Genomic DNA, 27,729 nt, shown 5'->3' with positions numbered 1-27,729 from the left:
GTGTGGGACCAGCTAAATAATATCTTTCACTTCCAACGTCGAGGATTGATTATGAGACCAAGTTGAAGTAAATAATTTAACGCAGGCTGGACAACCGTGTTATTCATACACATTTTAGTTTTTTTTTTCTTTCGTATAATAAAGCTAATTTCACATTATATTTCTGATACTTTAAAATAAACATTTTTCGCTTAAGAGAAGTTAGTTAAAAATTGGATTTACGCATATATAAAGTCATTAAATTGAATGCCAAAGAGTTATTTTTATGTGTAACATGTTGTGTCCTGTGTGTTAACAAAGTTTTGTACACAATGCACTGTTTTTACATTTGTGTTGATGTTTCATTTTCTTTTACCATGATAGCTTGCATTATTATTAAAACTATTGTGACTTTGAATCACGATAAACAAAAAATATCTAATTTTCAGTGTTTTAATGTCAATGTAAACGTTTCACGAACATAAATCAATTGAAACACAACAATCAAGAGAGAGGAATACCGTGTTTTATCGCAGAATCGTCGCACGCGCGTAATCGTCACAACCATATTTTAGGCTGTCAAAATTGGGATAAAAAAACTTCTTGCGCCTAAACGTCGCATGATGTTTTTGGTCCCGCTAGTAGAAGCCGAACGCTTTGTGTAGGTATCTTTTCCGTATAAAACAATGTATTTTAAAGTGGAAATCTAATATTTATTCTGTCATTACCACTTACTTAATAAATTAACGGAAAAATATGACGTTGTTTGGCGTGTAAATTTTCTAATATAAAGACGTTTTTAAAAGTTATTTCCTTTATCTGATCGTCTGCGTCGCCGCGGTGTAGGTATAATCTAAATCTAAAATTTAATTTCGGTCATTACCACTTATTTATTTAATTAACGGAAATACAAAGTTGTCTGACGTGTAAATTTTCTTTTAAAGAGGTTTTTGAACGGTATTTCCTTTATCTGATTGTCTGCGTTACCGCGGCGTACCGCTTACAAAAATGTAGCCAGCGCATCATTCATGTTTGGTTATGTTGCTTCCCGTATAAAGCGCGCGCACGTAGTCGAATATCGATATCTCGCCGATTGGATGCAACGCGCACTCTTTGTCAGGTGCCGAGTTAACTACATTTGATAGCCCGCATTCTTTCGTGGCAAGTGTGTACTACGACACGTTAGTTCACGTCAAATTCAAGCGGCTTGCGTTCGCGTTAGTTTTGGTTTTTCTATTTAAAGTTGAAGAAAGGTTTTTGTTTCAGGAATTATTATTATATATTGTTTGGCGAGCTCTTGTATACTCCGCCTTTTTTTTTTTTTAAATACACGTACTTTCCATGAACGGGTTTTGTTTTTATGAATAACTTTACCTAACAAAAAAAATTTTTTACGCACAATGGTTGCACCCCTACTTTTCAAACTTGATTTTAGAATAAAATCTGCGACGATTATGCGAGAAAACACGGTATCACAAGAACATTATCTTATGGATTTTGATTAGTTTTAATTATGTATTTTGCAATACTTACAAGCTTTCAAATGTAAATTATCAGAAAATGTACATATATTTAGACTTCGTAAGTATTATTCTTTAGGTTACCTTCTGCTTGAATTTCCACAATTTTATTAAAAAGTACGATTGGGAATTAAAATCGGAATCGAACCTGGAATCAAGGCAAATTGTGGAATCGCAATTGAAGAAATGTGGAATCGACACATTCCTAAAATAAACAAATGAAAGGTATTCCATAGAGGTCCGAAAAGAAACCTACCTTTTTTGTCTCTTTTGGTCATTTTAAAATCTAATTTCGGCCTATAGCAAATAGCGGCCCTTAGCAAAAATGTCAAAAAAAAATGTTACCTAATTTGTCATAACTAATCAACTAATCACATATTAGTTGGAAATGTCTTATATCTGTATCAATTTATTCAATTCTGTAGCTTTATTATGTATTACTAAGAAACAAGTCTAGTGCACTAATATTCAGTAGCTGTACAAATTATTATAAAAACAGGTTATTCTTGGCATTCTGAGCAGCAAAGGTTTCCAGGTTTCCAGGTTTCCAGAGCATAATTAATTTTATGGTCCCCTACCGTATTTAAAGAATAATGTTAATACTTAATAGCTCATGCAACAAAAATAGAAATGGTGATTAGTACAGTGATAGCTTGAAAATTGAATAATAATGTTTGGAATGGCAGATCATGTGGAAGTTAAGCATCATCAAGTTAAGCAAAGACATAAGGCACAGTACCCAGAAACCACAAATAACAAATAATACAGAAGCAAGCAACAAGTATAATATTGACAAGAAGAATACATCATTGGGAGTGTAAATACCAATTAAAAAATGTTCTTTCAACAAGAAAAGCATTTTATGGCCCCAAGACTTGACAAAATCCAAAAGTTAAAAAAAGGGTGTTGGTGTTAGTGAAAGAGAAGCAGAGGGAAATAATTCAACTGAAACTTTGAAAATTGTTCCCAAATTTAAAATACTCCAAGAAGACTTCAAAGCAAGTATTGGTTGGTGCCGTCGATTTATGAGACAAAGTGGCCCCTCACTCAGGAGGAGAACATCATTAGCACAACACCGGCCCTCACGTTTTGATGAAAAATTAGTTGAGTACCAGCAACATGTGTTGTGTCTTAGAAAAAAAAAAACATGACTATCTTATCAGCCAGATTGGCAATGCTGACTGAACACCTGTATATTTTGACATTCCAAGCTACATCACGGTTGAATTAAAAGGTGCGAAGTCAGTTGTAATGAAAACAACTGGAAATTAAAATTTGCGTGTTACTGCAATCTTCGCAGTAAAAGCTGATGGACGCAAGTTACCACCATATATTATATTAAGGCGTAGAACATTGAGCAAAGAAAATTTTTTTCACTGGTATAGTAGCCAGGTGTCAGGAAAATAGCTGGATGACCGCACAGCTTATGACAGACTGGCTATCAGTAGTGTGGAATCAGCAACTTGAATCTTGCCTACGCTAACAAAAATGCTATCCTTACACACAATTTGAGGCCACCTGACTCCAGAGGTGAAGAAAAAGGTTGCAAAGATAAACCATGACCTTGTGATTATTGTTTCAGGAATGAATTCACAGCCATAAGTTCTTGATGTGGTTGTGAATAAACCCTTCAAGGACAACCTTCGGAGAAAATATTCTGACTTGCTTCTGGCTGGTGAGCAACTTCTTACTCAAGGAGTAAAAATAAAGAAGCCATTGGTAAGTAAAGAATGCTCATGGATTTTGGCAGCCTGGGCCACAATATATCCAGTATCAAATGTACATGGCTTCAAAAAGAGCCACATATCAAACTCAATGGATCGGCTAGAAGATGAAGTTAAGATATGTGGGAAGAAGATTACAGAAAAGAAAATGGCAGCAGCAACAGCAGTGATGGCGATAAAAGTTTCTGTTTCGACGACAAGAAACACGTGACAGTGAATAGTATTTAACTTAACATAACAAGATCATATTTATGACATTAGTCAACTTCAAAAAATGATATAAAATGCTTGATTCAGTTTTCTGGTTTTAAAATACTGAGTAAAATGTGTTTTATTTTTCTATAAATTTGTTGAATGTTTATACAGTAAAACCCCTTATTTGCACTTTTCAAGGAACCCCAAGGAAAAAGTGTAAATTGCGGGAAAGTGTAAATTGTGGGAAAGCACTTTTATTGGCAGTTAATGCTAAATTTTAGCTTAAAAAAATGTATCAGCATTTACTGGTGCTACAAGACAAACAATAGTTGTTTACAACACATTTAGGGCACTGCAAAAATATAATTTTCTTAAATATAAAATATAAAAAACAATGCAACATAAAGCCTACATTAAATTTTCTCTAGTACAGTTTTATAGGTGTACATACTAGTATAAATTCAACACTTTTAAAGAAATCTGAAATCCTATTTTTAATTATTGTGTTTAAAGTACTAACAGGAATATTCAGTTCCTTGGCCAAAACCACTCGGGTACCCACATGCTTGTCAAACTTCTCAATAATTTTAATTTTATCTTCAATAGATAAAGTATTTCGTGGAACTTTATACCTATCCATCTTCAATCAAAATCTTGCCATAAATAATATTGTGAACGATAAAAAAAACACGTACTAACCAAAACGGACGTTGACTAATGTAAACAATGAAAGCCATCATAGATATGTACTGTACATAATGCAGCACTACTAAATATACGTACTGTGTATGAGCGCTTTCCGGTAGTATCGATAGCTCAGCGCTTCGGACTATGCTCTGCTACGAGAGTGCTCTATGACACCATAAATAAAACCGTTTGTGGTTCTGCTACGAAAGTTCTCTATGGCAGCAAAGATTAAAACGTTAGTAGAGGAGAGGCACCATAGAACTTGTCGATACATCAAAACGAAAGGTTACAGACAATAGGCGAACTACTTCAAACTTTTCACATCTATGACTAACGTGACGAGTATTTACATTTTTACCGTGTTTTGAAACGTACATTCCGGGTTTTTTGGTTACGTAGCGGTGTAATTTCAGGGAAAATGCAACACGAAAGTTAATGTACAATAAAACGGACCTACATAAAATGACGTTATTTGCGGGAAAACGTAAATAACGAGAACGTAAATACGAGGTTTTACTGTATATTGATTTTGGTAAGTAGCATCTGAAACTCATTCACTCCAATAAAAAAATTAAAAATACAAAATTACTGAACTGCTCCTGACATTATTAACTGATACAAAAACTGTTGGGTCTATCTTCGGGCCAGTAAGGTACATATATATATTTTGTTTTTCCTTACCTCCAAAAATGAGGTTAGAACATCATCTCGAGAAGCAGCATCAAATTTTTTCTTCATCTCTGAAACTACAACATCGCAGTTCCTGCAATCCTTGGAAGTCACCTGAATAATAAACAAAAAACCAAACAAAATGTCATAGACAAATACACTTTCTCATCCTGTTATTATCATCACCAGGCAAAGCAAATGTCCCATTGAAATTTGGGTTCAAATTTAAGTCGAGTGAAAGGTTTTGAATCTGACAGGCTCGAGACCACAGCCCTGCCGTATCAGTGACTTTTCCTGATTAATTATTTATTTATATTTTAACGTACCTATCAACAGTTAAACTAGTTCACTTTAGAGATAGGCACAACACAAATACAGACACACTACAGACAAAACTTTTAAGACTGACTGGTCTAACAAAAAAGAAAACTAGACTATGAGGTGCACACTGCAATGTAGGGTAGGTACTACATACAGGCTGGCACTGCCCACAAGAGATGCACCACCTGCATGCAAGCACCTTTTAAAATAAAGGCACCACCAAATAATTGACCAACATTTTTCTAACATCAAATTAGTTTTAATGAGAATAAACGCTACAAAGGTATTTAAAAACAAGTTACAATAAGCTGCTCTGTAGAAATTTAAAAAAAATACAGTTAGTGTTAGTCTTCTTTGAAGCATCATTACAAAATATACCCATAAAATGTGAAATGTAACCCGCTAGAAAAAAAAACTGCACTAAAATGTAAACTGACAGTAACGATACTCTAGAGAACTAATAACACACGCAGACCAGTGATGCGATCTGAAAGCCAAGGTCCACAGCCAGAATCCCCTGGAAAAATATTTCATGCATGTGCTCTGTGTGTGCCAGATTACAGAATGTGCCAAACCATAGAACGAAGTAATGAAGTCCCTCCACTGTAATTATTTTTTAGGGTATTCTAACAGGGATATGACCAGATGCCAAGCCCACTCATGGCCATTTGCACCATTATGCTCTTTGATCCGTGATCCAATGATCTCAGCCCAATGATGATCTAGGGATCATTCCTCTAAACCAGTGGTTCCCAACCAGTGGTCCGCGGACTATCAGTGGTCCGCGAGAGCTAAAATATGGTCCGTGAAAGATATCGAACTTTGAATGAACGCGCGTCGGTGAACAAAAGCGAGCGTGGCGCGCAGGCGACCGGGGGAAGGGCAAGCAACTGACTAAACATTATGGTGCAAGCCGGTCAGTCAATTGTACGTTTTCTTTTGTTTTGCTCAGCAGTGTTGTGTTAGTGATTCTGTTCAGCTGTTTAGTGGGTCAACATCTGTAACTCCTCGATATTCTTATGGATATTTTGATAAAATATGAACAGGGTAAGTAGGCTACAAATTTTTCTCTTAAACTTTTTTAATAAAAACATGCAATTACAAAACAGAATGTGGACGTTAGTTTACGTATGATTCTTGTGTTTGTGTATTACAAATGTTCACAACAGTTAGGTTCAGTTAGTTGAAAACCTAATTATATATAAAATAAAGCGATAAGAAATTAAAAATTAAGATAGTTAAAGAACACTGGTCTCCCAAATTAAAAAGTGGAGCCAGCCACAAAAATTATTTAAAATATGCTATCATAAAATTGTTGAAATGTTATTATGCTGTTTTAGATTTTTCATAACGAAATAAAAACACCGTTAACTCTTTCAATGCCAAAGTCGGCTAAATCGCCTTTTCTGTGTGTCTGTGTCGTACGAAAAATTGGAGGATTGAGAAATCGGCCTGAATATTTTTTTCTTTCAAAGACGCATTTACGACACTTGCAGCGCACTCTACCGTTGTCGGTTTGACTCGCCCTACTATTGAGTTGCTTTTTCTCAAAATAGATAGCAGAACTGTCACGCTTCTATCTTCCTTCCGTGATAGAGAGCAGGGTTCTCATGCTGTTTAGCTGTTTTCGAACAGCATGTGAAACATATTGGTACTGCGTTTGTGCGCATTTCTTCGTTTTGAATTTAACTTTCAGTTGTGAGAAATTCAACTTTTATTTAAAAAAAATATATTTTGATTCTTTTGTAAATTATAAGTGTTTATTATTTTCTACATAAGTATGTGTTCCTGCTTTAAAAATTTATTTGGCAAATATTTACAAAAATTATATATTTCTGGCAAACAAATTATTAAGTTGCTTTATCAAAAAATAATAAGCAGTTTCGTGGATATTATAAATTGCCTGTTGTTATTTATGTTGTTTATTGTGCGTTGAAAATCATTTTTGTAATAGTTGTAGTGATTATATTTTCCCACTAAATTCTTAGTGCCAAGAATATTACTTTGAAAACCATGCCCTATTTGCACGCCAATCCATTAAAAATAATTTAACTTTTTCAGGAGAACTTTAAAATAAAATTAATAAAAAATGCATTATATGTTTTTATTCAATCTTAAAAAATTACAAATAATAATTTATTTATAAGATGTAAAAAAATTATACTTCCATACTTAAAGGTAAAAAAGTTATTAAAGATAAAAAAGTAATTAAAGGTAAAAGTTATTAAAGGTAAAAAAGTTATTAATATTTAACTCAAGATATGTAATTCATTAATAAATGACTTGGCACTTTTAGTATAGCCATCATAGAATTAGACAATTTGAGGCTGACACTAAGAGGGTTAAGGGAAATTTAAGGTACCTACCAAGACCCTTGTTTTTAACGATTAGACAATATTATTTTTTAAATTGTGTAGTAAAGATTTAAGTTTGTAAAAAAAATAATAGCGAGGTTAGAATTTTTTTGGAAGTAAGTTTATATTTATTTATTTAATGATTTATTTTATGAATTATGAAAAAAATTTAGCTATATTATTTTTATTCTTTTACTTGGCATAAAACATAATATATAAGCATAACAGTGTACATTCTATTGCATTTTGGTTTTGTTTTCAGAAAATGCCGCCTAAGAGAAAATATGATAATAGTTACATTAAATTTGGATTTACTTCGATAGAAAGTAATGGAGAAATAAAACCACAATGTGTTATATGCGCAACTGTTCTCGCAAACGAAGCCTTGAAGCCAGCGAAATTAAAACGTCACCTAGAAACGATTCATCCAAATTTTTCTGACCGACCACCAGAGTTCTTTGAAGGAAAATTGGAGAATTTAAAAAAAATGAAACTCGGGCCTAGTGGTACAAGATATGCATCATCTGAAAAAACATTAGTAGCATCGTTTGAGATATCGAAATTAATAGCACATCAAAAAAGCCTCACACAAAAGGAGAAACTCTTGTGAAACCTTGTTTGATCAAAGCCGTCGAAGAAGTTTTAGGGTTAGAAGCAAAAAAAAAGAATACAAGATATACCTTTGTCGAACAACACGGTGAAAGCTAGAATTGAACTCATGTCAAATGATATCGAGGAGCAACTTGTTTCAAGAATTAAAATGTCGCCATTCTTCGCTTTGCAGTGCGATGAATCCACTGACATTTCTAATTGTGCTCAGTTACTCGTTTTTGTCCGCTTTTTAGACGACGACGACAACATAATCAAAGCAGAACTGTTGTTTTCTCAGGAACTGGAAATGACATCAAGAGGTATCGACGTCATGAATATAATAATTGGATATTTCCAGAAATATGGCATTATGTGGGAAAAGCTAGTCGGTTTCTGTACGGATGGTGCTCCTGCGATGTTAGGATCACATTCCGGGCTAGCAACGTTAATCAAACAGAGGAATGCGTCAACATTAACATCGCATTGTATCCTTCATCGCCAGGCGTTAGCTTCCAAGACTTTTCATAAATGCCTTAATGATACAATGAAATTGGCCATAAAAGTAGTAAATGTCATTAAAAGCAGTGCCTTAAATTCACGCCTTTTTAAAAAACTGTGCACTGAAATGGACTCCAACCATGAGAATCTCCTCTTTCACACAGAGGTTCGTTGGTTTTCGAAAGGCAATATGCTGGAAAGATTATACGAGCTGAGAGGAGAGATTGAGTTGTTTCTAGGTGAGAAAAAATGGAAGACTTACTAGAACAGTTTTCTGATTTGACATCCCAGATGCATTTGGCATATCTTGTGGATATTTTTACACACTTAAATAAGTTGAACTTGCAAATGCAAGGTTCAGGAAACAGACAATTAGAAGGCGTTGCAAATATTTTTAATTTTGAAGATAAACTTCGTGCTTTTATTTGCAAACTTAAGTTATGGATTAGTCAAGTTGGCGAGGGCAATTTTAGTGCATTTGCAACATTGAAGGCACTCCTTGACGACAAAGAGTATGTCATGTTTAGGGAAAGCATACAAAAAAACAGCAAATGTCATTTGCAAATGTTGGTTGATGAATTCAACCGTTACTTCCCAGAATATAACAATACAGAAGCTAATGTGGACCAAAAACTGATACGCAACCCTTTTGGCACTAACGCTAGAGAAGTTGATGAAGAAATCCAAGAAGAACTTATTGAATTACAAAATGACAGGAACTGTAAGGACGCTTTTGAATCTGATTCTTTGGAGACGTTTTGGTGTAAGAAAGCAATTTCATATACTAAAATTCGAGAAACGCTTTGCGCTATCTTATGCTTTTCTCAACAACTTATTTATGCGAACAAGGATTTTCTGCATTACTGATCATTAAAAACAAATCCAGGAATCGACTGAAAGTAAGTGATGACATGCGTGTAGCTTTGAGCAAAAATATTACCCCAAGAATTCAAGATCTTGTACAGAAGATGCAAGCTCAAAAATCTCTGATGCAAACTGAATTGTGTTCTATAAATATATGTTTTCAATCATAACACTGTTAATTAATGTTTATTTTGGTTTTTTAGATTTCTTATGTTAAATGTTTCTATTAACATTGAACGATTATGCTTAAAGTTTATTTTAAGATTCATACAGATTATTTTTTAACCTTGTGGTCCCTGCTAATAATAATGAAATTTAAGTGGTCCCTGATCAAAAAAAGGTTGGGAACCACTGCTCTAAACGTTGGGCCAACAAATACTGGGACCATGCAATCTTTGTTCACGTGAACTATAGTTCATACATTTCCAATCTGCGACAACAGGCAGCAGTAGTGTCGAAGAAATTTATGTTGGTGGACTGAAATGATATGAAGTCACTAAAAACGATTGTGAAACGGTGAACAAATGGTTGATGCAACTGCCACATCATAGCAGCACATAGTCGCTGCCTCATCTTTTGAATTTTAATAATGACTTAAAACTGAAAACTTAATGCAAAACAAAGCAATCGTAAATACTAATAGACGTTCACTAAAAAAGCTTCTATTTAATACGGAAAGTAATCATGACATAATAAAATGTTAAAACTAGTGGTGCACCGATGCGGATACCGATGAATCGTAATCGGCGATTATTGGTACTTACCGATTAATCGTAATCGGCGATTATCTTAACGATTACTTTGTCGATTATCTACGTCCCGGCGTAATTAAGTAGGTTTTTACCGTGTAATATTTTGTTACACAGTTTAGGATAAAATACGGTAATATTTGTTTATATTACAAAATTCATCTAACTCCGTCATATGATTACAGATATTTCGTTAAGTTTAATAAATCTCATTGCCTCGAACAATAAAAAATACATTTTTCCTACACGTTTATTTACGTTTCGTCTTTTGTTTGTTTAGTGGCCTTGTTCATTACCTATAGCCAGAGACGTAAAATAGATGTCACGCAATCGAAATACCACAAACAGTTGCAGTGGATTCTATGACAATCGATATTTTCGAGTCGTAGTAGCGGTTCAAAATCATGGTCCCGATACCGTCTAGAGTTTATCACTGCATTTACAAACCCGTTATGGGCATCTTTGGTAACATCCGTTGTTGCTTGTTGTGTTATTTATATGTGACGTGAAAAGTGAAAACGTATTTATAATTTTATATATTCAGTCAACATAAATAAAATCACATGTGCTAGAATTGGTTTTGAGTCATTTTTTTTATAATTATAGTGAAATGGCGAATACGGAAAAAAAAATTGTGTGGAAACATTTTTCTATAAACTCAAGTGAACAAAATAAAGCAACATGTTTACATTGTTAAACGGTAATTTCTCGATGCAACCTTATGTGATAGTCGATAATAATGCTAGTTTTCCTCAACAAAAACTTACCCATTGTAAATTACAATTATTAGACTGTAGTTCAATTTGTTTACAATAACAAATATAAATAGAAGTTAATTTAATTTACACTTTGCAATGACTTAATAGTGTATTTTATATATTTTTATACTGTTATTATAACTGTATTCTCAATTTTACCTAATCTTGTTATTAAATTCACATGGGAATAAAATTTTTGTGTGCATTATTACAATTAAAAAAATTTGTTCATTATAATCAGTAACTGAATCGGTATCTGCCGATTATTGCTCTCATAATCGGTAATCGAATCGGTAATCGGTAAAGTCATATCGGTGCACCACTAGTTAAAACATTAAACTAAAATCTCAAACATTTATAATATGGGTATTACTCATAAGAAGAAGTTGTAACACCAGACTAAATTAAAGTTTTGATATTTGTATTATATTGTCGCGTGGCTCAAAATTATCATTAATTTATTTAATTAGTTTATTTGTTGAAAATACAATTTTTAAATTCTTTTCGATAGTTCGGGACTTGGTTTCCCTCACGCTAAGATGGGGTAACACCTTTGTTTGATTTGGGTCTCCGCGGGGCTGGAAGAGTGCGAGTCTTGCACGTCTTTGTCTGGGAACGCAGGCGTGACCGCGTTTCAGCCAGGCCAGCTGACACGTTGTTTGCTACAATTCCAGAGAAACGCGGCGCAAACTTGTTTACCGTTCTTCTTTTGAGGCCAGCTGGGAATGAGGCTGTGCGCACGCGCTTTGCGCAGAGCGAGTGTTGCAACCTGGTGGCAGGTTTTCTGACTACGTGGACAACCCGGCGCGGCCGGCTTGTTGTAATAACTTTACGTGTTTGTAAAACACAGGAAAACTTCCCGTCAGGATGTTTTCCCCGTAGGGGTTTTGCGGCCAAGCAAATGGCTTAAAAGAGATGTAAAATGTTTTCGCGGGGCTGTAATCCTGTGGAAGGCTGTTATGCTGCCCGGCCGTGCGGCGACTTGGTAATGGTTAGGTGAGTGCTATCGGAAATGGCGCCTGAGTGATGCCGGACTCTTAGCCTTCAGTGTTTCTTCGTAGTTAACTTTAAAATTCTCGTTTGGTGTATTATTTGCTCTTATAAATAATTTGTTCTTAGAAACTTAGTGGTTTTAACGTGTAATAAGTTGAGCACTACAGTTCCCTTTCTATTTTCAAGTATAACTCTGTAATTTGTTTGCATCACGATCCTTGTCTTTTCATGTAAATGATGATGTTATAAACCTAAACTAAATAATTTCTAAAATCCGTTTCGAGGTAGTGGATGTTCTTAATAAATTTTAAAAAAATGAAGTTGTGGAAGAGCTAATGAAGCTTGGTATCACTGGGTGGCCTGGAGGAAATTATTAGGATAATGTTAATGTGTTAGTACTACTAAGAAAATCTTATATGGTTTATTGTTTTTATGTCGGAATATCTATAAGGCTGGTAGCGGACATGGAAGGTGCCTCTTTATTTGTCAGCTCTATTTAATTGTTATAAATAAATGTCATTGTTCTATTGTTTTTAGGTTTTTCTTCTTTTTTTCTCAGTATCCTGATTTTCTATTCTTGTATAAGAATACACCTACTAAGATTCAATCCTCAGTGAGATGCTCTATGGCTAGTTAATGTTTTGAGTTTATTATTTTCTGAGCTACATTTTTGAAGAATTGAACCCCCCTCTGAAAGTGAGACGTGACAATATAGATGATTTGAAATACTGTAAATAACATTCTAAAATTTACATTTCATTAAATTAACCTGCATAAAGTCCGTGAAAATGCCGGCCATCATCTACATTGATACGAGATTATTGCTATGAGCCCACCCGAGAGTCCGTTCACATTAAGTTCCCAATAATCTTCATTCAGCGCTCACAACACAATGGTGCAACAGAAAATGTGGTTCCACGATGATCAACAGCTTATGACTCAAAAGCACGCCTGAACTCTAATGGTGCAACTGGCCATAAGAGAAAGGGGTGGGAACAAGCAAGTGGGGGAGGAGGGAAAAGTTCAACAGTTATCATGTAATAATTTTTTAATATTTTGAATTGAAAATTTACCTCTGTAGCACAGATCACACATTAAGTGATTTACAAAGACCATAACTGTCTATTGACAGTATTATTACTGTTATAGTCATTCACAAAAATTTAATTCAATTCTAAATACAAATTACTTAAAGAGAATATCATTTAAAGCAGCCAGTCACTATTAACTTCAAGCACTCCACTACATTAAATACAGTAAACTCTCAATAATCCGGGCCTGGATTATAAGGTATTTGGGTATTCCATGCTTAAGTTTGCTGTATTCGGAAGCTGTAAAAAAAGATGGCATCATTCCGGCACACTTTTTTGCTTGGCAGTTCTATATTTTTAACCATCCTGTTAGTGTCAGAAAGCCATTTGGTCCTACCTGACCTCATGTCGCCCACCCTCTCAGCTGTCACATTTGTCACTCTTCAAACCCCAGGGGGATGCCCCGACTGCTGCTTCACACAGATAATTGAGAGTTTACTGTACTATGCTTTAACAAAGCCAAATTTCAAAACTAAAAGATGATGATAGTGATTTTACTCAATATGAAAAATTATATTCATATATGCCAGTGTTATAAAAAAACAGAAAAAATAGTTTTTTTTTATTGACTTATTACACAAAAAAACACACTATTCAATAAAATATTTAGCCAAGCTTCTTACCCGTTTGTTTTTCAACAAGCTGTCGATTTCAGCGTTGTTGCAAAGGCCAGCTACAGAGCACACAACCTGCGGGTTCATCTGGGAAGCTAGCGTTTCTACCAGCTCCGGAATGAACTCATCCGCAATCTTGCAGCATTCCTTCGACACAATCTTCAACGGTAGGAGATTACAAGAACCTTCAAACACTTCCTTGATCTCCTCCTGTGGAAAAGTAAGAAATGGAAACATTAATCTGAATTTTTTCAACCATCATAGAAGGAAATCAGGTAAAACAGAATGACATAAGAAGACATTTCTTTACGTTTGCATTTTGTGATGCTTGTACAGATTATAAAGTCTGTCATGTAACTTCTCCCAAATCCCACAGTCTCAGAAGTAGCACCAGTGATATCCATTTCCCAAATGTCACATGCAAAGCAACACATGATGTTTGTTTATGTTGAGAGAACTATGCCTGTGCGAATGCTAGTTTTTTTTTATTCAAAGTGAATATCAAATCAAATACAGTAGAACCCCTGTCATACACTTTTCAACGGAGGGCACAAAAATGGTGTATGATGCGGGAAAGTGTATGAAAAGGGAATGGCAATAATAAAATTTTTTTTCAATCTAGCATACCAGTACGTCAGATTAAACTTAAATATATAATGTGTAAATAATTGCATTATATTAAAGAAAGATATGAATTCATCATTATATGTACATATAATAAAACCACCAGAAATGTAAAATACAGTCCATAATCAAGTATAGCTGACATGAGAATCAGTGGCCTTACAAAATGTTATGAAGTCCTTTCTTGGAAGGGGGAAAAGTCACCAAGCCTAAATTAGAAATAAAAAAATAGGCTATTGTAAAAAGAAAATCAGAAATTTTTGCTTGTTTGTTTCATTTTACGAAAAACTTTATGCTACAGAACAATTTTCAATAAAATTTTAACTTGAGAAACGTAAAATACAAAACAATCTGATTGTAAGAAAACAATAACAAACGGGTATATTCAGTTCAAAGATTAATGAATGCACAAAATATGAGATCCGTAACTGGGTAAAGCGCGTGCACCATTTTCATAATCATTGCTAGTTTGCGCCACTAGTCTCGCTTGGTGCTGGCCATAGATTCTATTAGCGAAGTGCACAGTCTTCCTGATACTATCCATATCTATGGTACGATAAAGTTATTTTCTTACGTTTGCAAAGGTAAACAATGAACTGTTTTTCAAAATAAAAGCATTAAAACGTAGTTTATCAGGAGGAATATAACAAAAAAATTTGTGAATTTTAGTACTTTTCCGCTTCGTAAAAACGTATGAAACGGGAAATTATTGATATTATAAGTGTATGTTCCGGGAAAGTAAACCATTGTAAATATAGTACTTTCGGCGGGACCAAAATTAATCGGCGTATGACACGGGAAAATGTATGAAACGGGAACGTATCATCAAGGTTCTACTGTATTTGAATATCTGCAAAGTCGCATTGAATTGCAAATTTGTTCTTGGCGAAGCTGTATTACGCTTATCTTATAAAATACAGGATTGAAACAAAAAAAATTATCATTTAGCATTTGTTATCTTTGAACTGAATAAGTGATTAATGAAGTGGGCCATATGTGTAACATAATTTAGTAAAATTATAAAATAAAAACACATGCATAATATTAATATTGAGCATTCATAAAAGCAAACGGAGTGCCACCTTTTTATTTTTATTTTTTTGAGTAATCAACTTTATTCAAGCAAAATGTATACAACAGTAAATATTTTCATTAAGCAAATTTTAGGCTTCCAATAAAGAAAGATTTGCAACAAATGTGAAGCTTTCATCAGACGCAAAGCTTTGCATTATCGTAGCTTCAAATATAACAAACAGCAGATTTCCTGACAAAGTCAATTTAAATATTAAAAAGAGCATTAATTGATTCACTTAGTCACAGCTTCGCACAGACCCAGACAGAACAACAGTGGCTAAAGGATGCATGGCCCACTGGTAATATTTTTTAGAACTGTCCATTTTGAGACATGTTACATAAAACACACTATCAAATAACAGCCATAGCAATCAGTCTTTACAGTGTCACAAACAGCTGTGCAAAAAAACATTCTCACGTTATTTTTCACATTGGTATTTAAACACACCAAAATTCATAACCACAATTATTTAAGCAACAATTAAAGAAATATGTACCATTTCCACAACAAGGAACGCAAACATCATTTAAAGCTATGAGAGATTTTGTAGCTGGGTGAAGTGGAAATATTTTTTTTTACATTACAATAACATTTTTTGAAGTCAGTTCCATGCATAATGAATAGGAACAAGATTATATCAGCAAATCTTTGACCAAACTTAACTAAAATTACAAAAAAAAAAAAAAATCTTTTACTATGGTAAATTCTTACAATTAATTTATTTAGAATTAATTTTGTACCAAAATATATGAACTTCATTGATTGGAAAAAAATAACATCATGTTTGACCTTGCAAATCTTGTTCCTAATAAGGAAGTTCACATCTAACACATTTAATAGCAATTCCCAATACCTCCTTTAAGTACTCTTTTGCTTAAAGAATCCTAGAAAATGCATCTTAGAGGCTACCAGCCAGGGTTGGAAAAAAATTTCTTTTTAAACTAAACAACCTATTTTTTTTATTCAAGCCAGTTTTTTTTTTAAGTTTAAACCAGCTTTTTTTTATTATGATAGTTATTTTGGTTCTCAGCATGTTCAAATGAAAGCCATACAATATCTGCCCCTCATGTTGAACCAGAAAAGTTAAAACATCAAAGAAGTGTACATCTGATTAGGACTAAACCACATAAAGTGTGTTTCCCTACAGGAAGAGGATTCTCCATAGAATGGGTGTTTCCCACAGAATAGGGATTTACAGTAGAGTCTGGGATTTCAACAGAATAGAAATTTTTTTTTAAAAATAAATTTATTACATCCTCTTTTTTTACATTTGTACTCAAATTCACTAGTTAATTTAATTATAAAGGAGTATTTAGTTGGTAATAATTTACAACTTATTCAGAAAGTAAAAATGTAAGATCTTGATTACTATATAATTTTTTGTTTCAGTAAATCACAAGAAACATTAATGAGCAAACTTTTATTGTTAGAGTGGAATTAGACCTTTCAATAAAAAAAATTAATATATTCTATTAAAAACTACATTATTTAAAAGAAATTATAAAAACTATTTGATTTAAACCATTGTATTTTAAACCATTGTGTTTTAAATCAGCCAACCCTGCAATCAGTTATTCTTGTTGACCTTTAGAAAAGATGCAAGGAACCTCATAGAATCACCAATGCAGCCAGTCATGAAAGGAAAAGTCCCTAGCATCCTTATATGCATCCATATGGCCTTTGAGGAGTTGTGACACTATATATATAAATTAAAATGTAACAACTGTCTGTTGCTTAGCCCTACTGCTGTCTACATTCTTTTTAATTTATTTTGTCAAATAATTAACTTAAGCAAGTGAAGAGTTAAAACTGCATGAAAATAATATGGCGTGGGCAATTTGTAAATGCTAACAAATAACGAGACCTGTGCAAAGCTTCAACTAAGTGAATAAATCAAAGATCTTTTTTAATATTTGATTTGAATTCGCCAGGAAATTTGCTATTCGTTTTATTTGAAACTTCAGTTGTGATGCAGATGCAAAGCTTAATGTCTGATGCATAGCCTAAGATTCGCTCATGAAAATATTAAATTTTTTGTGTGTTGTATATAGTCTGCACAAATAAAGTTGGTTACTAAAAAAATCAAATATGCACTGAAGTTTGCTTTCATGAATACTTAATATTATAAAAGGTTAGTTTTAATTTTTATTGAATGGTATTATATAGAGGGTCCAAATGGTTTATCACTTAATCAGTCCAAACATTACAAACTTTAAAATATATTTTTTTTTTTTTACTCCAATCCACTATTTTATAAAATTAGTGTTACACAGCCCTGCTGAGAACAAAATTCGCCATTTGACTTAATATTTTAACACATTCAATGTGATACTAGCTTTTCGTCAAAAAACTAGTATTCACAAAGACCTACAAGCCCAAAAAGTATTTATTTGCTGATACACTTGGTTGTGTTAGCCCAAAAAAGATTTGGATATCCATTCTCTGCTAGTCTCTCACTGAATGTTGCCTTTAAAGGAACCAATGCATTGGAAGGAAAACATCCTTGCTATTTGGAAACGGCAACAGAGTAGGTGATTAATTGATGGTGGAAAACTTTTATTGCTGTAACAAATTTTGAAAAACCATCCATTCTTAATAGAAATGTTCTAGTAAGTCCTAAATAAAAAATTCACTGAACCCCAAAAATTCAGTAAATTCCCATTGTTGCTAGTAGAAGAAGAATTGGGCTGAGTTTCATATTTTCTTACTTTTCATGCTATGAAAATACTCTGAATATTGTATTATTTAGTATTTTTGTAATGTACTTTACCATATACAGATTATGCTCATGGGCGTAAGTATGCAAATATATAAATTAATTTCTTAAAAAATCAAAACATAGTCTACATCGTATATAATCACAGCCAGCTCAACCACATTATTTTAAGTTTACATGCTTTACTCTCTTGCTGTGGAAAAAGGAAATGCAATATTTACCCACAAAGTGTAGCAGTTAGTGTGCCAAACAGTCAAGAGTTGCTGGCAAAAATAACACACTATGTAGATAAACATTTCTAAGGAGGAAAAAAAAGACATACCATTTCAAGCTATCCATTTTACAAATGGCAGCACCAAAGTGAAAAATAGTTTGACCACAGCCATGCGTTGCAGCATAGGAAAATACTCCATTCAACAAAAATTGCATGCCACAAGTAAACAATATTTTGTGCATTCGAGGCAAGTCAAACGATGCAGTTAAGGGGGTGTCTCCCATTTCAGGTCCAGATATTATATTTACAGTAATTACAGATTAACTTGTAGACTTTTTCAATTGTTTAACTTTCACGAAATGAAAAATATGTACAGCGCATACTTTTTGTATAATTAGCTGCCAAAGTTACAGTTTTAACGTTTTTGGGTTGTACAAATAAGGAGAATTTAATTTATTGCAGAACTGAAACATTTTAGGTTTAACTGCAATGCTACTGGCCACTTCAAGAAATAGTTTTAATTTTTTTCAGAAAATATTAATTAATTTTACCTGGCATTTCAAAATTCCCAAATTTGTTACGATTTTAACAGCCAAGAAACATGAAATGAGTTATTGTGATAGAAATGATAACCATATCATGAAGTAGCCAGTGGCATTACAGTTATACCTAAAAAGTTTCAGTTCTGCAATAAATTAAATTCTCCTTATTTGTACAACCCAAAAACGTTAAAAATGTAACTTTGGCAGCTAATTATGCAAAAAGTATGTGCTGTATAAATTTTTCATTTCGTGAAAGTTAAACAATTGAAAAAGTCTAAAAGTTGATCAGTGATTAATATAAATATAAAATCATGACCTGAAATGGGAGGCACGCCCTTAAAGAGTTAAGAAATACATTCACTTTGTCCAGCAACCTGCCACAGTCTGAAGAACACGAGGAGGGTGTAATAACCTGTGTTTCATTGCTCTCCAGCTGGTCACGAGCTTGCGTCACCATGTCCTTGCATATCGTGCAGACCTCGTCATTGTCGACCGGCAGCTGCTGGTGCTCCCACACGGTCTGGATGCAGTGCGACACTGCTCCGCAGAACTTGGCAGTCCTGCAACCAGAACAAATAAAAAACGCTCAACTTTCGACATTTACAGACCCCAAAAAAATTTACAACGTTTCTGAAGACAGTGAGAGGTCGTGTAAAATACTCTAGTAAAAGGTTCTAGTGAAACAGCTCTAAGATGTAAACCACTGCTATCTAAGAGTCTCCAGTAGTTACTAAACTTTCATGAGGCATCCCCTAAATAGTACACAGCACTTCACTATAATATAGAAAAGCAGATAGCACAGCAGGGCCCGCCGGGCAAACACAGACTGCTACAGCAGTTTTCCAGTCAGCCGGACCAACCAGGTCTTGACAGCTACACAAATCAACCGGAGTTCAAGTATTAAAAGACATTGGGATGCAAGAATGAATATTATCACTTAAACAATTAGCTTACTGATTAACCAACAGTTCATATAAGTTGTCTTAAAGAGATCAGACTAGTCATGATTCTTTATATAGCACTATATACTAGGAACGTAACGGATGCGGGTTCATCAAGACAAAATAAGTTGAAAAACTCTACGACTTACAGTCTAAATTTCTTTCCAAGGCTGGTATACATCTTTGAAGCTACAATTGAACATATTTTTATTGTAAATAATAGAGAAAGTATTTAAGATCAAAAACTGAACATCTGGATTAAGTTTAATTGAATAAAGTTCTACAACCACCGAAAACTCTGTCACTGTAATAAAATTATTTCATTGAAATAATTGGGGGTAACTCTTATTTTGAAATGTTACTACAGTAAACCCCCTATTATCTGCGGGCGGATGATCCACGGTGCGGATTATCCACGCATGCTACGAAAAAATACAGCAAATATGTAAATTTGTATTTTATTACAAGTGAGCAAACTTGAACTCTACTGACGAGTGTATTGTGTGCAGTATACCATAAAACGCCACAGGCCTTCTCGGAACTCACACAGAAGGCTGGCATGCGTAATTATTCAGTAAAATACTAAAATTTTAGCATCATTTAAAAAGTTTTACTGTCAATTGTAACTTTTACTGTACATACATTTTTAGATTTTTAAGTTGAAATTAACGTTTTCTTTTTTGTTTTCCCATTTTCGGCTCTTTTGCGGATTATCCGCGAGTTTCACTATCCGCGGTGGCCCTGCCACTTAATTTCGCGGATAATCGGGAGTGTACTGTACCTCCCATAATTTCAATGAACAAATTTTGAAATGGCATCAAAATTTTTAGTGGTTGTAGAACTTCATTCAATCAAACATAATCCAGATTTTTGGTGTTCAATTGTAAATACTTTCTCTATTATCTTTAAAAAGTATATATGTCGCAATCCACATATGTCTGTTCACTTACTACTTCTAAACTACACAATGGATTTTGATGTGGTTTTCACAATCATTTAGAGAATTTCTTCCGGAAGGTTTATGTGTATAATACATTCATATTAATCAATTCAATGACAATAAATAAAGAGTAGGGTCAAACATTTAATGTTGGAGGAATAGATTGAGTGTTGAGTACTTTTCACACTGGCAGCTATTATGTAGCCCTGAGGCGTGTGACTTCCAAACAAAATCTGTGAGTAGTCTCATGAAAAAAGGTGGTTACTATTTACAAAGATAACCCTTGGTTCTGGGCAGTACGTATAGTATGTATATAATTTTTGAAAACACCAGATATTTACTAGGAATTGATACGTATAAGTGCTTACTTATTAAGTCTAAATGATTAAACACTAGTAGATTGCATCTGTGTGAAGCAAGGGCAGATCGCTTGGTTACAATAAATATGTTGTTCAGTTCCATCTTAAAGAAATAAATTTTCTCGTTAGTTCAGGTATGATTTCCAGTTTTCTGCCACTGACAGACAGGGCCATCTGAGTGTGTCTGTGAGCCACTCTCGTATGTTATTTTGTTGCATCAAACATGACTGCCTTCATCAGGAATCGCTTCTGTCGCATCTACTCGACAGTGAAAAGAACTGATCAACCAAAGAATACCTGTGAACACTTTTTTTTAGTTACGAAGATCAGTATTCATCAAGTGTTTTAACAAACTGGCAGTGCACTGCCAAGAGCATATTGTGATGTGTAGTTTCTCAGCTGAATCCACCTTCAATAATTGTCAGATGAAATATACCTATGGTTTTGTCAAACGTGAATTTTATATTTGACATTCAAACTGTCAGTGTACTTATGTAGGCAAAATAAATATGTATTAAATTTGGTAACAGTTTTGCAAGTATTGTCAGTTGCGATGTGACTTCATCTTGATACGTAAATAAGCTAGTTCCTCTTAAGTAGGCCTGCATTGTAGGCCAATTTTTCAAAGATTCAAAAAATTATTTCAACTAATAAAATTCAATACAACATGCTTATACATAATCAAATATGTGATGTTTGGGTAAGTTGGTAAACAGTGTTAGACTGTTTGCAAACATGTTTCTGGAGATTTTATGTGTCTGTAAATAACGGAAAAAGAAAGTATTTTTCAGTACATATGTTTAATTGAATAGGGATATAAATGTAACCAAGTGTAGGAAAGTATTAGTTTACAGTTTTTTGTTCATTAGTTGACAATATTACTTAGGTATTTCACTATGGCTAAATTTAACCACATACCTAACATAAAATAATAACTGGGAGGCTGGGAGCTATTTCATATAATCAAATTTGATAAGCATCTGCAGTGACAATAAATCATTCTGCACTTACTTTATGTTCTCACACCAATACACAGGACCCTTTGCACATGTGCTTGTAGTCACATCTTGATCTGAGTCAATGATGGTCAGACTGATCCCAACAGCGCCTAAAAGAGGAAATCATAATCAGTAACACTTCACTATTCAAGCATTGAAATAAAACTAAATAAATGGTACAACACAAATTTTTCTTAAAATACTTAAGAAGTTAGCAAACTTGTAACACCAAGAGATTCCATAAATAACCTTCATTAAGAAAGGGAAACATTGCTCATGTACAACATAATGAAATTTTTCATTCATGTAGTAAAAAAGTAGTGTCAATAGTGGGCGTCAAAATACAAAATATAGGTCTAGCCATGTAACTCCTAAGGTGGCTTGTACAAATCTAATGGCATTCCAAAGTTTTACTTCAACTATGATTACCCTTACATTGTAAACCACTATTTACATTTGAAGACCAGCCTCATTTTATGTACAACCTGTACTTAAAGTTGTATCACAGTAATGAAAGTGTTCAAATTCAAAAACAGTCTCTGTGATTGCACTGCATTTTCGAGGAATAGTACCTACTTACGCAGCTAAGCAGCTGTTTAAAAGAAGGTTGAATTAACAATGTATCTTTTTTTTGCATTTACCATTAGGCTAATAATTTGTTATTTTCCAAGTTATAATTTGTTATAATATAGTAAAAGGTCTTAAATCCGGCATTCTATGGTTTGCCCCTCCGACAATATTTGACTCGATCACGTTCAGATTATTTTCAGGTTGGGCCCCAGGTCGCATCATTGCGCTACTGGCATTTTGTTTCCTGTTTAATAGCACAATGTTTCCTATTGGTACATTTCAGAGATGATTGTTTTGAAGACCAAAGTTTATCTGTATATTTTACTTTCACTAAAGCAGCTTGTTTAAAATACCACTGTACTTAATATTAATTATTTTTTAGAATTCCCATTAAAACTAAAATGACGTTTGCAAATCCAGCATGGTCACGAAAAATAGATTAAATCCATTTCCCTATTAATTTTTACTTCCTTGCAGGGTATTACAATATTTTCAGCATTCTACAATAATTGAACTCTCCAAGTTGTGTAAACAAATACTGCAGAAGCTGTAATTGGAGTATTTTGAGGAAAAATGTTCTGCAGAACATCCATAACTGTTTTTGTACACCCTTACGCAGCAGTCTGTGGGATCTTTCATCGGAGTCAGTAAGAAACTTTCCATTATTGCATAGACATTTTGAAAAAATAAGGTTTTAAAATAACTTTTGCTGTTTTTAAGGGAAAAAACTAACAGTGAGTGTAATTATTGTATGTCTGTTAATACTGGGTAATCTTAATTTCATATACAATAATTAAGTAGGTAAATAAATGACTATATTGACCTAAAAAATACAGGATTTGCACATGATAATCTTTTTACACAATACAGGCCCACTTCTACTCTGTGCATTTTCTATAGTATAAGCCCTCTTAGCCAAAGCACCTGGCACAATGAGCCAATGCGTATGCCAATCCACGCTGCTTCCCATGTCAAAGTGAAACTGCTTACGTCCTGCCAATGAGCTTGGTACAATTGACATGCAGTAGGTGGCAGAGTAATAGTCACATTATTCACAGTTATTTGCATAAATGTGAAGTCATTGATCATGAGAAATTATGCCAATACTAATTACATAGGCCTAAGTAAAAGGTTGGTTAGGTTAGGTCTGCTGCATTAATTATGTGTAAAATCTTTATCAAAATATTTCAATGATAAAAAAGGGGTTTGCCTGTAAAGTCGGTTTACGGACGATAATTTTACGTGATAACGTCATGAGAAAACATTGATGAAAAATTGCATACTTTTTAATTTTCAAATATTATTTACAGTTTTTGCAAATTAAGTAATTTAAATAATTTCTTTAAATATAATCACGAACAATTAGTTAAAAAGCCAGCCTTAACCTGTTTGATATTATAGAAGATTTTCTCGCACGGTGGTTGGCTGGTTCTTGAACGCTTGGCTCTGGTGGAACATGACAATTTTTTGTGCGTGTAGCCGAGGTTCATTGATTTATAAGACATTATCACGTCAAAAAATGTTATTTTATTTGTATTTAATATTTCCATTTTAGATATTATTCACCTAATTTCCCATAAATACTATTATTTATTTCTAATTTATATATTTTAAAAGAATTATATTTTTTATGTTCATTTGTGTATGTAAAAGAGTACCTATTTTAATGTAATAACATAATCATAAAATTTAATTTATTAAAATTACAATTAAATGTTGACTCCCTCTTTGTTGCTGCACCCACCCCTATCTGACATGCCTGATTGATTAGCATCATTTGTAATGGCAAATGTTGTGCAGTGCTGATTGGCAGATGACCAAACTAAAATTATTAACAGATTACTTTGGCAAGGCCAGCCAATCTGTTGCAGATCTGCAACTATGTAATGGGGAACTTAGCCATTCACATGTCAAATCTTCCATTTGCAGATGGTCAGCTCACAAACCATTGGCTCACTGTGGCCAGGGCCATCAAGATTAAGGGGTGGGGGGAGGGCAAGGGAACCAGGGAGGCCTGGTTGTATTTCAAGATTATTTTTAATCTTGAATATTATTTTTAATGCTTGGCTTTAACCTGATAGAATATTACAAGTCCATGGTTAATAGAATTAATGGGAAACCTTGCATGTTATGGAATATATGTAGATCACTTTTACAGTTATGGTACTGTAAAGTCGATGAGATTTTAGGTTCATTTTTAAACTGTGGGTTTAAAATTTGGGTGGATATCTAACACAGGTACACAATAAAACAAAGGGGAAAAAAATTTGAAAATCATGTTTTGTATCCTTACCTTCTAATCACTGCGTAAAATGGTGTTGCGATACTCCAAGAAGTTTAGCCGAAATGACTATTTTAATGGTTAGGTTCTGTACATAAATTCATTCCCATTTATATGTTGACTGTTGGTATAATATTATTGTGAACATTACTTGTAATGTAAATATAGTGATGTAAATTTGTGTCGTGCTTAATTAACATAGCAGAGGCTGTTTTCAAGTATATATATATCCCTGTTCCTGTTGTTGCCATCCTACTGTTAACTTGATACTAGCTGCAACTTGATCCTGTAGATACTTCAGAGAGATCATTAGGAATATAGCGTAGCCGAGGCCGTTTTCTAAAGACAAGGATTTTGAATGTTAGTAGAATATGGCCATTTGCAAACCCTTTTACCACCCTAATTGGTTTTCCCTTTCAACTGAATATTATTTCAATTTAATGTTTTTCAATGCTGTTCAACAGTCACTGACATGGTAAATATGTAGTTTAGCGGTATTTCGAGAAAAAAATGTTAAAACTCCGAAAATACTTCTATTGTATGCTCTTTAACTTCCTCTTTTCATTAAACCCGGCGGAGATAAGAAATTCCAAATACTTTATATTTACCAATGAAATTGCACCTACCATCAAGTAAACATTAGGGCGGTGACAACACGATCATGGGCAATCTCTAGTACAAAACAGTCTTGACTACACTATTATAAAACACAAACCAAATTTAAGTCACTACATTTACAATATAAAAAGGTGTAATAGAAGAACAGACAGACAATGGAAAAGTTCAAAATGTATTTTAAGTATCCCATTCGAAGCCACAACTTTTTTTTTGCAATTAAAAATTTATCATTAAAAATAAATTAAAAAATAAATAAATAAATAATTGTAAGTTTACATAAAAATTGTTGGCACAACTTAACAGATTCCTTCAATTACCCTGTGGCACAAATTTTCCTAGTTGCCATAAATGCTTCCAACTAAGTAGTAAATAACAGTACAATTATTAGTTTACAGAGCGTATTTAGCCATCCAATAAAACAGTAAACTACATACAAAACTGCAATCCAGTTTTATATAAAAAAGTTAAGAACTAATTTTAAATTAATTTTCAAAGTTAAAATAAAATGCACCAATATCTTATTCGAAGAACTCAACATGGTGAAAACCAAAACCTTAATGAACATGCTAATGTAAAAAAATTCTGCCATAGCTAATTCGGTATAAAAAAAACAAAGTTGTTTTACACACACCAAGGTAAACATATAAAAAATGTATGTTTTTCTTTGTTTAGATGCACCCCTGTGCTCAATATTTACCAAAATGTGTACATTCAATAATAGGAAAGGGGCATCAAAAATTATTTGGCCCTTTTATTTCTCTCACGACAACCAAATTAAATATTCTAAAATGGTTTTCTCGAGTTCCTCCAGTTATAACGGAATTGCGATATTCCAAATAGTTCACCAGTGTTCCAGGTTGATCTATTTGTTTTGGTTACTGTAGCTACATTTAAATTCTGTAAAATCTTCTAAACAACTTTTTGGTTAGCTTCATTTAAAATACTGTATATTGGCGTGAACTGATTGTTTGGTTAGGTTAGGTTAACATTAAATATATCCAACTACATATTTCATGACACTTATCACTCGTAAACACAATTTTCGGAATTTTATTTAATTATTTGGGATAACAGCTTACTCTTGGAAATTACTACTGTAACTTTAACTGTAACTCTGTGTAAGTTCATTGTTCCATTAATTAGTTTATTACCTAGTGATGACAAAAGTAACTAGAATGGAATACTGCGTCACTGTTTCATTTGGAAACAAAAACGTAATTCTAAAACATGACAGATTTTGCCTTACTGAAAATCAGCAAATGTAAAGTGATGAACATTCCCCAAAATTACTTCGTATTCTCTAATATATCAATAAAATTATGTACTGCCAAACATTTTCGCCTGCTATTTAATCTTCAGAAATACGAAATTTCAACTTACCACAAACTAATGTACACAAGAGAAAATATAATGTCTTCATGTTCGATAGTTTTGATAGCTACTCTAAAATAAAATCTAACAAAACAATTTACTTCGAATGTCAGTAGCTACACTCCCATAACAAAACTGCTGTTGCTGACAAGTCACGAGATTAGTACACAAGAAAATCACAGGCTTCCAACAGTGCTGGAAACATTACCAACGTTGTAAGAAACTGATAGTGTAAGTTTTTTTAATTTATAGGCATTAAAATTAGTATATAATATTTCTTTCAGTGAATAGTAAATGTGAAGGATCAATTTTCAGTATGTTTTCAATTCGCAGACAAAACTAATGGTCAATATTAACTTATTGTGTTGGTAACATTTGCTTGTGTAATGACTCATCCAAATGCTATGAAACTCTGTTTTGAAATTGTCGTAAAAATATTATTTTCGAATAATACTTCAATATCCATCTTTAAAAGATTTGTGCAATGGGAGTGCATGACTTGATGTAAGTTTTTGGACATACACCATTGCTAAGAACGTTTTCTGTTGAAGAAAAACTAATAAATAAAATAAATAAAAATACACAAGAAAGACAAAAAACACACAAAATTATTTATTTTATTTATTAGTTTTTCTTCAACAGAAAACGTTCTTAGCAATGGTGTATGTCCAAAAACTTACATCAAGTCACTTCAATATCCAACTTATTTGAACTGAAAAAAAAATAAAAGGTGTGTTTGATATTTTTAAAAACTTACACGGTGAAAAGCAAAAGCTTATACAACCTGGGTACCGAAGTATACTTAGAACGTTAGAACCCAGTGATTACACTATTTAAGGATTCCCCCCACCCCCTACAAAATGTGTGGTAGAC

General features: G+C 33.3%; 1 protein-coding gene across 2 annotated transcripts in view; it reads right to left on the bottom strand.

The window, feature by feature from the left end:
* LOC134528118 (prosaposin) overlaps positions 1–27,068 on the bottom strand; it is a 63,814-nt gene extending 36,746 nt beyond the window's left edge. The window contains exons 1-5 of one of the 2 annotated variants that reach the window (XM_063361397.1): positions 26,866–27,068; positions 22,030–22,126; positions 19,191–19,338; positions 13,617–13,817; positions 4,787–4,888 (exon numbers count right to left, since the gene is read on the bottom strand). In XM_063361397.1, coding sequence (XP_063217467.1) covers positions 4,787–4,888; positions 13,617–13,817; positions 19,191–19,338; positions 22,030–22,126; positions 26,866–26,905 — 588 coding nt within the window. In that variant the 5' untranslated portion in view covers positions 26,906–27,068. The remainder of the gene's footprint in view (positions 1–4,786; positions 4,889–13,616; positions 13,818–19,190; positions 19,339–22,029; positions 22,127–26,865) is intronic. The other variant, XM_063361396.1, reaches the window with a different exon arrangement.
* Positions 27,069–27,729: the final 661 nt, after the last annotated feature.

This window comes from Bacillus rossius, chromosome 1 (assembly GCF_032445375.1).
Source record: "Bacillus rossius redtenbacheri isolate Brsri chromosome 1, Brsri_v3, whole genome shotgun sequence".
Classification (NCBI taxonomy): domain Eukaryota; kingdom Metazoa; phylum Arthropoda; class Insecta; order Phasmatodea; family Bacillidae; genus Bacillus; species Bacillus rossius.
Note: the sequence above shows the minus strand (reverse complement) of the source record. Positions and strands in the feature narration are given on the sequence as shown.